Here is a 13,236-nt window from a genome sequence, read left to right on the forward strand (position 1 = left end):
CTACACTCCTTGGCCAGTTTGGTACTATCTTGTGCCATTGTAGGATCTGCTTGAAGATAAGCTTTGTCCCACAGATAGCATGGTACATTGAGGTCTTGTGTTTGAGGAGAGCCACACCTCAAGCATGTTAAAGTCCCACCACATATATTGAAAGAGTAAGGGGCCTTCCTTGTGTGAGTGAATCAAATAAATCAGCCTGGATATGTAGCTTGTACTGTTCAGTGCAGACCCGGTGTGTAATGCAAGCTAATGGGTATGCAGTACAAAGAAATACTGCTAGAAGGCGTTTGCTCAATTTGAAGCCAAATCAAGACCATAAAGCACTGCAAACATTTGTTTATCTCAGGGTTCTAGCCAGCATCCGCCCTTCGTCCTTTGGCGGAATTTTGCTGCTTTGAGCAGGCAACAATTTTGCCCATATTGTCCTCTGTGACAGACAAAAATCGGCTTGTTAAGATATTAATTAAACCAAGCTGAGTCTACCAGCAAAACTTGCCCCTCAAAATAAAGGAAATAGAGTTGCACATGGTCTAGATTTCAAAATTTTTGGACCCGGACTCCCCTAGGATCGTAGCGACTTCCATTCAAAATCCTGGGGGCAGAAAAAAATTCAGGCTAGCTAGAACACTGGTTTATCTCAAGACAAAATGTAACTGACAGTCCATTTTTTCCCCAGCTCACTTCCGTCACAACCGCTGATGAAATGTCGCCACGCTTTCCAAGCCCTCATTAACCTCGCCATCGAAGAACTGTGCCAAACAGCCGAGTCCCTCATCACCCCCGTTCGCATGGGAGTGGTACGCCCCACTGCCCCCTTCTCATTGGTCAGTGCCAACATAGATGCAGTCCAGGTGAGGAAAGCTCACTCCTCATTGGTCAGTATGTCTCTTTTGTTCTTATTTGATTGGCCAATACACAAATTTAACCATTATGATAGTTTGTCATTGGTCATTAGGATTTCTTTTTAACATCTCTTGATTAGTTGCATGTTTCAAGAGATCACATCCTATGAGGGTACTGTTTTTGGTTTTGTTTATGTTTTTGCACCTTTAACTCAAGATACTTTTGATAGATTTGTGTCAATGTTGGTATGTGTGTAGTTATTGAGATCCCAAAGAAGAGTGGTGATTTGGGGCCCCTAGCTTCTTTTTTCAGGCATTGCAGGAGTACAGTCAGTACCCCTTTTCTACACATTTATATTATTAAGTGGGAAGGCCCACAAAGAGCCACATAGGTTTCATGCCCCCTAAATGCTATTTTCCCTGTATTGTCACATTGTTTTTATTGTTTATATGAATGCAAATGAGCAAAAACCAAAGTATTGTGGTCTGCCTGGTGAAGTCAATGACCCCTGGCTTGGGCATAATAAAATGCATGAAAACTTTTCACAGAAGTATATATGGTCTTTGCTTTCTTGTTTTTAGGGAAGCGAAGAACTTTTCAACGTGGAACCACTCCCGCCGCGGCCGTCGTCTGCGGACCCCCCACGGGTATCTCAGGTGTCGTACTCGCGACAGCCCCAGGGAACCAGCCAATCAGATCGCTCGAGGGAGAGAGAGGAAGAGGAACATGACGTAGTGGTGGCAGATGTGGAGGAGGTATGGATGGGTATTTTATTATCCACATTTCCTAATATATGTGCATGCACTCGCCATACGAGGTATTTTCAGCACCAAGGACAGCGGCCTACTAGGAAACAAATATTAGCTAGTGTTACATCGAAGGGCGGTTATACTGGCTAAATAGATAAAGATACAGATACAGAAACAGCAAATAGTAATACATTGGAATGTGCTTGTTTTAAGTATTATTTCTGCTGCTTCTCAAATGCAGTCTGCAACTTTTTTAATGTAAGGAAAAGTTGGACATCACCATTATTTTGATACAGATTACAAAATACCCTATTCTTGTACTCAATACTAAGTTACATTATTTTTTACTTCTTTAGATATAAGAATGTATATGGGAATCTTTATAGTATACTGGAAACAGAAGTGTGCTGTTGTTTAGAGTCATTTCAGTAGCAACCTTCATGGCAACAGGACTACAGCAATAGTCTTATACTTCTTTGAATCATAGATCTTGTTCTTTTTATGATACCATAAAATAGAAATCATGGAAAACTGAAAAGATTAATTTTGTAGTTAGCTTTGAATTCATCCTTTTTGTAACTTCTTCAATCCCAATATGATATATTTTCTTTGCAAACATACTTCTTCTTTACTCGATAGTATACGTACATTTAGCCTTAGTCTGGTCTAATCTGGAAAGTCTTGTCTACCTGTTTTCATATCATATGTGTATTTATTTGCATGTTAGCTATAATTTTCCTTCTGTAAAATTATTTATCAATAAAATCAATTCTCAATGAAATGAATGATTTAAAAGAAAGACATGAGAATGTCTATCCTGAAGATACTGACAAACGTCATATAGTTTCAAAACAATGAAATTACTGAATGTATGGATGTTTTCAGGTTGAGGTTGTAGAGGGTGTGGTAGGGGAGGAGGATCGTCACGATGAGTCCAGTCACCATGGAGACCAGCAGATGGACCATGCTGAGGAGCAGCACGGAGAAAGCAGGGCTGATGATCACCATGACGATGAAGGTTGGTCATCTGATTGGTTGAGAAAAGAAGCCATTTCAAAGAGTTCTCCACTGTATTTGGTAGGTAAAGGAAAAATACTGTCCCGTAGTATTTAGAGGCCATAGGGTCAGTGGGTTTGTTATCCACAGTGTCTAGGGTATGGTATTGGAAGGTGGAGGTCCCAACGTCTAGCTAGGATAGTAGGAATTAAACTAGTCACCTCTCGATCTTGTGTCCACTGGCAGATTCTCTTAATCATTTGATGCCACAAACTTTGACCCCTCAACGACGTTCAGTTGTATACATTGTAGAGATTAAGGATTAGATAAAGTGGATTCTCAATTGTTTTCATCTACATACAGAAGAGAAAGAACTGGAGTTGGTTTACCCCCTTCAAATTGATTTTTTTGTACTTGTTGCAGCTGGAAATGAAAGTGACATGGACCTGGACCTGCTGGCTGAAAGTGAGAGTGACAGCGAGAGTAACCATAGCAACCAGGACAATGCCAGCGGCAGACGCAGTGTGGTCACTGCAGCAACAGCAGGGTCCGAGACAGGTATGAGGTTTCTACTGTAATAAACATTTTGTGCTTTCATGTTTGCAGTGAAGTTTGGGTGCACAGTTACAGAGTGTATGGACAACTAGGAAAGAACTGTAAGAGAAAGCTGTTCCAGAATTTTCAAACAGTTACTTACAGAGCACAGAGTACTATGCATTGTTGTAACTTAAGTCAACTTGGGCAATGGCCAAGTGGGTAGAGTGTTTGCCTTGCATTCTGTTGGTCGTGAGTTCGATCTCCGACCTATTCATGCCCAAGACTTAAAAATGGTTCATGCTAGTATTTGAGAAAGAGTGTAGTTAAACACACAGACCACTACTAGTGGACTAGCCCCCAGCTGTAGTGCCTACAGAAAGTTGTGTGGCCCAGGGATACAGGAACAGAGATAGGCACTGCCCGATGCGCCATTTGGTTTGCATCAAAGGAATCTGTTTGGTGGAGTATCCGACGTCCATTGCCGTTTATACAATGAATACTATCTTCAATCTAAGCTTTTAAAACTATGTTGTGTTACATGTACCTTGAAGGTGCTGGTAGCGTTGCAGCATACTTCTCCGAGGAAGACTCCTCGTCCAATCAGGACGAAGAAGAAAGCGAGGAGAGCGAGAACGAAGAGGAGAACAACAGCATCGCGAACGAGCTCCCCGACGAGCAGCTGGAGCGAGTGACCACGCCCGGCAACCAGGGTAGCAACACGTCCCAGGCTCCGACGGCGCTGCAGTGGGCCGTCCGACAGCCTCCCCCGCGTACCCCCGCCACCACCAGTTCTACTCCTGCTACTGCTACTTGTAAGGATGGACACAGAGTTATACTCATGGCTTTCAGTTTCAATGCACATTGTACCTTATGCCAAAAAGTAGTTACTCAAGCAATTGGATAGTGTTTTGGAAACAGTCAGACGTTTCAACTTCCAGTTGCTTGAGTAACTACTTTTTGGCAAATCTTATTACCTGGATGTCTAACCTACATAGACGCACATTGTACCTTGTACATGGATGTAGAACTGCTCAATACAGTTCTTTTTATTCATAAGTACTACTAGGCAATGTTTTTGTTTGCAAAAGAAGTTTGAAAATTAGTGGTTTTTAATCTTATACAGTCAAACTTCCCTAAGAAGACCACCAGGGGAACCTATAGATTCTGGTCTTCTTAGATGAGTGGTCTTCTTATAGAAAAAGAAGAGTGACAAGATATGACAGACAATCCAAATATTCAGGAGTCAAGATTTGAACATCCCATGTTTTTGTAGTGTAACCATTACTTAACAACAGAAAGGGAAGATGAAAATATGTGAAGAGATCTTCTCTGAAGTCCTACATGGTCGCAGTCAAACTAGTTGTACTTCATTCCCACAGTCTAACAGTGAAGTATTGTGCTACATCTTAAGAGTTATGCTGGCATAGTCCTCCAACCAACAAAAGTCCTAAGATTATAGTAACAAGCCTAAGACCCTGAAACAACTTAAAACCAAGGGAATCATTGTGTTTCTTTACTTGAGGTGCATTTATGTATTGTAGATCCATGGACTAATAGTTACAATGAATTGAAACAATTTGTTTATTCCCACCAGCTCAAGGTGGCCTGATCTACATCGACCCCTCCACGCTACGTCGCACAACAACTGTCACCACGACGCCGTCCACGTCCGTAACCACGGATACCAGCTCCTCCCAGACAGTCTCCACCACGGCCAGTTCGCTGGCGCGTGCGTTCAGCATCGTGATCCGACAGATTGCGGACCTGATGAGCATGTTACCTGACTATCCTGCCGTGGCACCGCTGCCCAAACCTCTGCCCATCACCTACCAGGATACTTTGGATCTGCAGGTGGGGTAGTGTTCTGGGAGGGTTCAAAATCCTTTTGTTGCCTATCGTGTAGGGCTGTGTACCTCAATCGAAATTCATGTACATGTAGAGGTATTGGGGTTTAGGTACTGGACCTGGTCTAGACTTGTACCTAAACAAGTTTGGCCAAGTTAAACATGTGGCAAACTGTCTTTTTTAGTGGCAAATCTGTGATGATATATTTGAAGGTCAAAACAATTTTTCCCAACTTTTCTTCATTTTCAACTGTAAGGTTATGACACATGATCTGCCTGCCTTTAGTTTTAAATGTTGTCTAGAGTTTTAGTTTGTCTAGGTACAGGTTTAGGTATAGCAATGTTTAGATCCAGACCTTTGCCTAAACAATTTTACAGATACAAGTACAGGTGAAAGCTACATGTAGGTTGCCCATGAACATTTCAGGTTGCCGCAGGTCAAAAAGGCCCTTATCTCGAGCTCTGCAATGGAATTCTATTCCCCTTTTTAAGTCGAGCACTGATCTAATGTAACAGCATAGGTGCTGATTTTCTGTGCACACAGCAGTAGGCTGCACGCTTGTTCAGTGGTCATTGGGTCTAACAATTGCATGCAGACTTTTTCTTTGGCAAGGTTTTGTCTTTTTGAAAGCAAGATAACTCAGTGACTTGTACAAGTTGTAGAGTCTCAGTTGTTTAACTCAGGTTATTATCACTAAAATGCTGTATTTTTTTCCCTACAGATGTATGTTGAGATGCACCTGCGCTGTACCTGGGACTGGCTCATCACAGTCATGGACTCCACAGAGGCCCAGCTACGCTACGGTTCCGCCCTGGCCAACTCCTCGGACCCAAACCACCCCACCCACCCGCTGTACTCCCAACAGAACCGCCGCCGGGACCGTGCCGCTCGAATGGAGGATACACTGCGCCCGTTTGAGAGCCGACGTCGCGGGAGGATCATCCCAGGCAGTCTGGCGGATGCGAGCGCGACTCGGCGTGACTTCATGACGTACGCGCTGTCTCTGATGCGCTCGCACCACGACGAACACTCTGGGATCTTACCTGTGCTGGATGTGTCTGCGCTTAAACACGTGGCGTACGTTCTTGACGCACTGGTCTACTACATGAAGTCTGGGTCGGAAGGGGGAGCGGAGAGTGCGAACATACGCGATTCGATCAGCGTCGATTTCTATGACGACAACGATAATGATGAAAATGACGAGGAGGTTGCCACCCACACTGCTCTTATGGAAACAGACAGTATGGACAGCGATACGATACCGAGTAGTACAGGACGGAAACATCCATTTTTCCAGAGGTCAGAATCGACGACCTTCCTCGGCTGCCCGCCGCCAGATCCTTTCGAACTTCCCCTAGCGGAAGCACTCCCATTGGCCGAGCAGCCCCATCTGCTACAGCCAAACGCCCGCCGCGAACAACTCTTCGGTCGGCCGCGCCAGATCATCAGCCAATCGGGTGCAAGTGCAGCGTTAGAACGTAGCGTTGTGGAAGTTTTACCGACTCACCTTGGACTCAACCCGCACAGGAATAGTGCGTTCACCCCTGTTGCTAGGAGACCAAATGAGCCGACGCCCGGCCCTTCTGACGTATCACTAGACCTAAGAACTCAACCCTCTGCCCGCTCCGAAACTCACGACCAAAACAGGAGCGAGCTTCTAGTGGGAGGCCACGGTGGGGCGGAGCCTTCTGTAGGCATGGAAACGGGAGCTTCCATTGAGCACGGAGGGAGGGACTATGTTGGGGCGACTGTCACAGTGGACACTTCTCACCTACAGACCATTCCACCTCCATCCAGGTAGGATTTGTTTTCAGAATTTGAGATAAGCGTTTTAGCAAGCTAGAGATCTTGGCAAGACCAATTTCTGTTGTTAAAGTAAAGTAAAGGTATAGAATGTTGTCCTCTAATGCAAAGAAGCATAATCCTGGGCTGAGAAAAATTTTCATTTCCAGACAAGCATACAGTTGCTGTAAATGCAGTTTTCGCGTTGCAAATTTGCCGTGGACTTTAAACCACCACAAACATTTTTCCATGGCTGTAAGAGACTACAGTGTAGGATGCTACTGCGAACTTAAAACCAAGTTGGGAACAGTCCCTTTTCCCGCTACCACAAAATTAAATCCCAGCATCTTTAACAGTATATTTTTGTGTGTTGAGTTCTTCAACCTTCTCTCTGCTTCCTGAATGTATCACTGATCCGAAATTGGTGCAAAAGGGACACCGCAGCAGCAAACAGGTTAAAATACAAAAGTTTAACCCCTGTGGCTTCCCATACAATGGAACTAACAACTTAAAACATCCCCCTCCAAATGTTTTTAGAAGTACTTACAAACCCTTTTGTATCCTCCAGCTTACAGAACATGCTGGGGTACATTACCCATGACTCCCTACTGGGGCGCTGGCGGCTTTGTCTGGAGCTGTTTGGCCGCGTGTTTCTGGACGACGTGGGGGCCGAACCGGGCTCTGTTCTCACCGAACTCGGAGGCTTTGAGGTGAAGCAGGCCAAGTTCAGGAGAGAGATGGAGAAACTGAGGAACTCACAGCAGAGGGATCTCACTCTAGAGGTACAGTTTTATGCTGGTTTTACTTCCTATTGTGCTACTAATTGTGTAAAGCAAAGAACAAGTCAAGAAAAGATGTCCTTTTTCTATGGCTAACTAGATGCATATTATTTTACTTGAAAGAAAGAAGAAATTTATTTCTGTAAGTCCACAACAGAAGCTGCATAGAAATTGAATTCTACAGGTGCCTTGGAAGAAAGGCTGGATCAAAATGTGACCTGCAAATTCTAGGTTATTTCAAACATTGTTTTTAAACGCAATTACCACAAGAATTTAGAGTTGATATTATTAAGCGTGGTGTGAATACTACCCAAATGCTGCTTACTCCTGTCAGGGATCCCAGCAGCAGTGTAATCAAATACTTGTCACAACTCAACTACTTCTTCTACCATTGACTGTCTTATTCCTGGTCAGCTCTCTCTGAAAGTGTGTTGAGTTAACGTACATGTAACAATTAAAAGTTTAATATGTTTTATACAGCAGAAGCCCCTTGATTGCACGGCCTATTTGTCAGTGAATTTCGTGCAATTATTCGGATGGTGCAATAATGCGAAGCTATATCCTAATAGCTGGACGGACCCTACTAGTTTTGGATTTGGGGATTCTGTGCAGTTAACAGAAGTGTGCGTTAATCCGTTGTGCAATTAACTATCTTCTACTGTATGTAGAGAGAACATACATTGTACCTCCCTGATGGGTTGTTTTTTCTCCCAGGTTGAGAGAGAGCGTACCCTCCTGATCCAGCAGACCCTACGACAGCTCAACACACAGTTCGGCCGGCGCAGCTCCACGGGGGGTCCTCCCATGGCCGTGCACCGCGTCAAGGTCACCTTCAAGGACGAGCCTGGTGAGGGCAGCGGCGTGGCTCGCAGTTTCTACACCGCCATCGCACAGGTGTGTATCATTTGTAACATCAAGCATGTACAAGTGAAAAACGCTCGAAGCCAAGACAATCTAGTCTGTTATGACAGGTGGTCATCATGTATAGGATTCTTATTATCTAAGCAGAGTTCTAGCCAGTGTCCGTCCTTAGACGAAAATTTGCTACTGGGGATTTACATAAATTTTGCCCATTCCGTCCTGTATGACAGACTAAAATCAGCATGTAAAGATGTTAAGACCGAGCAGAGTCTAGAAGCAAACTTTGCACCTCAAAATGCAGGAAATAGCATTTCAGGGAGTCTAGATTTCAACATTTTGCAGGGAAGCACGCTCTCGGACCCACCTAGGATTGTCACTCCTTCGGCACTCAACAGGATTGCCAAATTCAAAATCTAGGGAACGAAAAAAAATTCAGGCTGGCTAGTACACTGTTTCTAAGCCTAAGTGACCACCAAAATGGGTCGCATTGGCCAGCTGGCCCTTGTGTATATATAGCTCAAAGTGGTCACAACATGTAATACATGTATTCTTATTTAAGTTACTGTAAATGCAGAAATGTTCGCGGTGGATTAATGTTCGCGGTTTTCGCGGTGACCACTTCACCGCGAACTTAAAACCACCGCGAACATTTTTCTATTATGGTATTAGATTGCAGTCTATGGTGTTACCGCGAACTTAAATCCACCGCGAAAAGTCCTTTTCCCCGCTACCGCGAAATTAAATCCCCGCGAACTTTAATGCATTTACAGTATTATCAGTGGCCAGGTTTGTCTGTATCACAACACTTATTTCAATCAATTTGGGTCAGCAACAATACCAAGGATTTCAACTCCAGACTTCCAGCTTCATAGGCATGTTTTTTTCCCAGACCATGCATCCTTTTGGAGTGTATTCAGTGTTTGGAGTGTGACTTTAAACATGAAGAGCAGATATCTATGGCAGGCATGATTGTTAAACATTCTTTCTTTTTGTTTCCAGGCCTTCCTGTCATCTGACAAGCTGCCCAACCTGGACTCGGTGCTGGGGGGGACCAAAGGTGTGCACTACAGTGAGTGGTTGGTTCTCGTTTGTCTGGTGCCAGCCAACCATGATTTAAGGTTTCCTGCATGTTTTAACCCTTAAACTGCCAAACCCGGATATATCTGGCACACATATACATGCCCTGTGAGCCATACTCGGATATATCCGGGACAGCGTATTCCCCCAAAGTAGCAGCTTTGCGCGCGTGTAGCGCATGAACCCCAGAAGTTAGGGACTTCGGCCTTGTTCGGGGGTTTCTTTTTGGAGGTCAGCGGCCAACCCTGGCACTTATAGCATTTTATAGGGCTGAAACTCTGGCAGTTTAAGGGTTTTAAAAAGCTTGAAATTTGTCCGCCTAACTCAATAAACTTGTAGAGAGCTGGCAGTGCAATTCTCAAAATTGAAATGTTTCGAAGGTTCAGAAAACCTTGTTTAATGACTTTCTTATCGGAAACAAATTGAAGGTCTTTTATCCCTTGAAATGTCAAAGAAAAGTTTGTAAATGTGTGAATCATTACACATTACTTCTGCTACAATGAAAAAATTCTTACAAATGTAGTTGCATACATGCGTGTCCTTAATGTAGCTGTCAAAATGTATTGGAAATAGTTATCTTTTTCTTGCTGTAAGACTTTCACTAGATTGTGGGTTTGCACTGGAAGAAGAAGAAAAAATTGCAATGTCCAACTAAAAAGTCATTAATTTTGTATTCTATGTATCCAACTGGCTTTTGATTTTACATGAGTTTTCTAGTTGATGAAATTGCAGTCTGTATTGTGTATATCATTGGCGACATTCTTGCTTATTTTAAGTGTTTCGCTCAGGCCTGATCCAACGCCTGAGATCGCGGGAAAGAGAGCGCGAGAGGGAACGACGCAGCAGCAGCAGCGGAAGCCTGCGCCGCTCGGTGTCCCGGGAACGGGAGCGCTCGGCCAATCAGAGGGGACAGCTGTCCATCGACGCCCGCCCCTTCTACCCGGGTGGTAACCGTGACAACGAGGATGAGCCCCTCCCACCACACAGACAAGCGTTAGGAGAAAGGCTGTACCCTAAAGTACAGGCACTACAGCCGGTAAGTTTCAACATTTTTTTTAAAGATCCAGCTACATAATCAGCCATGGCAGTCATCTGGCAAATGCATGGTCAATGTGAACTGTTGGTATCTATTAAAGATTGAACAAGCTTTCTGGTGATTTTTGAGTTAATGGTAGTCAAAGAGCACTCCCACTATTCATTTTATTGTCTGTTCGCCAGCGGTCGAGGTTAAGACGCATATAGATACATGCACCTAGATGTAGAGGCTTGATGGCATGGCTGTCTTTGGATTGAAACTGTGTAAATTGAGGATGTGGAGCTCCTTTTGCACGAATATCATTGCACAAACTTTAGTTTCCAAAGTTTTTGTATGTGTTTTTTTTTTAAATTCCCTTTGGTTCACTTAAGTCAGTAAATACAACATGCATGATGTATCGAACAGTTGGCTTCTCCATATGGTTCACAACACTTATTATCTGGTTTATGGTCTGTTGTTTCCCGTCAGTCGAGGGGTGCACATCACAAATGAAAGATGTAGACTACAGTAGAGTCTTTACTTTTGCACTTTGTTTGATATGAACAGACTAGAATAAGTAAGTGGTAAAAGATTCATGTACAGCTGTGAGTTTAGCCTCCACTCTTGGGACCAAAGAAATGAGATTGTGTAAAATTGCACATGTTGCACAACATGCTATTCATGAAACTTTGACAACATCTCACCCACATGTATGTTTTTGTGTGTTAGTCTCTGGCAGGTAAGATCACAGGGATGCTGTTGGAGATGTCTCCTGCACAGCTGCTGTTACTGCTGGCCAGCGAGGACTCCCTGAGACAGCGTGTGGAGGAGGCAGTGGACATCATACTGTCTCATGGAAGGTATGTCAGGAACACACCTCCCATATAACAACACAATAAAAGATGTTGATGGAAAAGAAAGACAAAACAATGATACCTGTCCTTGGTGCTGAACACGTTTCATGTCTGTAATCATGTCTATAAAGTACATTATCAAAGACAAGGTTTTTCTAATACATGTTATTTGACAGCAACAGCTTTCTGGATAAAATAAAGAAAGGAGCTACATGAAATTTCTTAAAAGAATTCAGGTGTAAAACTAAAAGCATTGTTCAGGAGTATCAAACTTACTAACATGGGACACCAACAAGTTTAACATTAACATGGGTTAATGTTAAACTTGGAATGTTTAACTGAATGTTTAAAAGATTTCACTACTCTAAGTGACCCAAAATAAATAATATAAAATAAATAAAATATACAAGAAAGTGTTCAGAGAAAAATACAAAATTAATGAAAATTAGAATTGAAAAAGAGAAAAAAATTTTTATTATGTTTTCCTTCCACAGAGAATCCACGGCTGACCCTCTCGGAGCCATTGACCTCTTCAGCTACAGTTCGGACACCAAGGCCAAGAAGGCATTCCACAGCGAGCGTTACCCAGACGACGAAGATTCTGACGACGAGGACAACTCTCCGCTGTTCTATCAGCCTGGGAAACGCGGCTTCTACTCACCGCGGCCGGGACGCAACACTCCCGAGAGACTGAACTGTTTCAGGAACGTCGGAAGGTTAGTTTCAGTTCGCCTTTCTCATTATCATTACGAGTTGTCTGACACAGTCTCATTTCGCTCTACAAGAAAAACAAATCTCCTTGTCAACTTTTCTTGCTTTAGACATAACGGATGTTTCTTCTTTTTTGCAGAATCCTGGGACTGTGTTTACTGCAGAATGAGCTGTGTCCCATCACACTGAACCGGCATGTCATCAAGGTCATGCTGGGCAGGAAGGTATGCTAGCACCCCTCTACTTTTCCTGTCTGCAAATTTTAATACCCAGACTTAAGTATTTGAATGAAGCATTTCAGGAAAAAAATGTAGAAAGGATTAAATTCATTATAAGCTTTACGTCTTACATCCAGCTGACTGACAAATTATGTAACATAAACTGATGATGGACTTCTTTCCTCTTTGTGACTCCTCATGTAGACATCAACAGCTCATAAAGACTTATTTTAGATGCAAAGATTGGACTCGCCAAAGTTTTAACCGTCCTTTGTGTTTTACAGATGATTTTAGAAGGGCCTGGTTGCTCTTAATGTTGTATACCAACGTTGAACTTTTATGCCAACTTGCATTGTTGTTTCGGTCTTTACTACTTTTAAATACTGTTTACAACCTAAACTGACTGACCATGGCACAAACTCCATTCAGGCCTCAAACTTAACTTTTTTCCCTACTGTCCCGCATTGTCCCAAAAATAAATTTCAACTGTCCCGAAGTGAGGATGGACTGTCCCAACCCTATTTTCAGAAATTATGTATTACAACAACTGTAAGTCAGAGTACGCACGCCTGACAACCGCGGGGCAGGCTTTTAGCTAGGAATTTTTTTAGGGTGTATATCTGTAATGTGTTGTACTTTCCGCACTGCGCGGCAGAGCCGCGCGATGAGCGCCGAAGGCGCGAGCATTGTAGGGGGGTCCGGGGGTATCTTCCCCCGGAAAATTTTGAAATTTAAAGCCTCTGAAATGCTATTTCCTGCATTTTGAAGTAGAATATAGCCAAATTTTTGTCTTTGCTGCAAAACTACTTTTGTCCTGAGAATGGGAGGTATGTGTTCTTGATTTGAGGTGGGTATGGCTTAAAGAATACATGAGGTAATTTTCAAGTAATATAACACTGATTCCTTACAATATAAAGTTTCATGAGTTAATACAAATGTACATACAATCAGGGAGAGTAAATTAACATT

General features: G+C 43.2%; 1 protein-coding gene across 1 annotated transcript in view; it reads left to right on the forward strand.

The window, feature by feature from the left end:
• LOC118408918 (E3 ubiquitin-protein ligase UBR5-like) overlaps positions 1–13,236 on the forward strand; it is a 43,108-nt gene that overhangs the window by 25,874 nt on the left and 3,998 nt on the right. Inside the window, exons 31-44 of the mRNA XM_035809775.1 lie at positions 677–851; positions 1,425–1,598; positions 2,478–2,610; positions 3,012–3,146; positions 3,677–3,937; positions 4,720–4,976; positions 5,692–6,767; positions 7,321–7,534; positions 8,246–8,425; positions 9,392–9,461; positions 10,258–10,505; positions 11,214–11,344; positions 11,833–12,054; positions 12,189–12,273. Of these exons, the coding sequence (XP_035665668.1) occupies positions 677–851; positions 1,425–1,598; positions 2,478–2,610; positions 3,012–3,146; positions 3,677–3,937; positions 4,720–4,976; positions 5,692–6,767; positions 7,321–7,534; positions 8,246–8,425; positions 9,392–9,461; positions 10,258–10,505; positions 11,214–11,344; positions 11,833–12,054; positions 12,189–12,273 (3,361 nt within the window). The remainder of the gene's footprint in view (positions 1–676; positions 852–1,424; positions 1,599–2,477; positions 2,611–3,011; positions 3,147–3,676; positions 3,938–4,719; positions 4,977–5,691; positions 6,768–7,320; positions 7,535–8,245; positions 8,426–9,391; positions 9,462–10,257; positions 10,506–11,213; positions 11,345–11,832; positions 12,055–12,188; positions 12,274–13,236) is intronic.

This window comes from Branchiostoma floridae, unplaced genomic scaffold, assembly GCF_000003815.2.
Source record: "Branchiostoma floridae strain S238N-H82 unplaced genomic scaffold, Bfl_VNyyK Sc7u5tJ_517, whole genome shotgun sequence".
NCBI classification, from domain to species: domain Eukaryota; kingdom Metazoa; phylum Chordata; class Leptocardii; order Amphioxiformes; family Branchiostomatidae; genus Branchiostoma; species Branchiostoma floridae.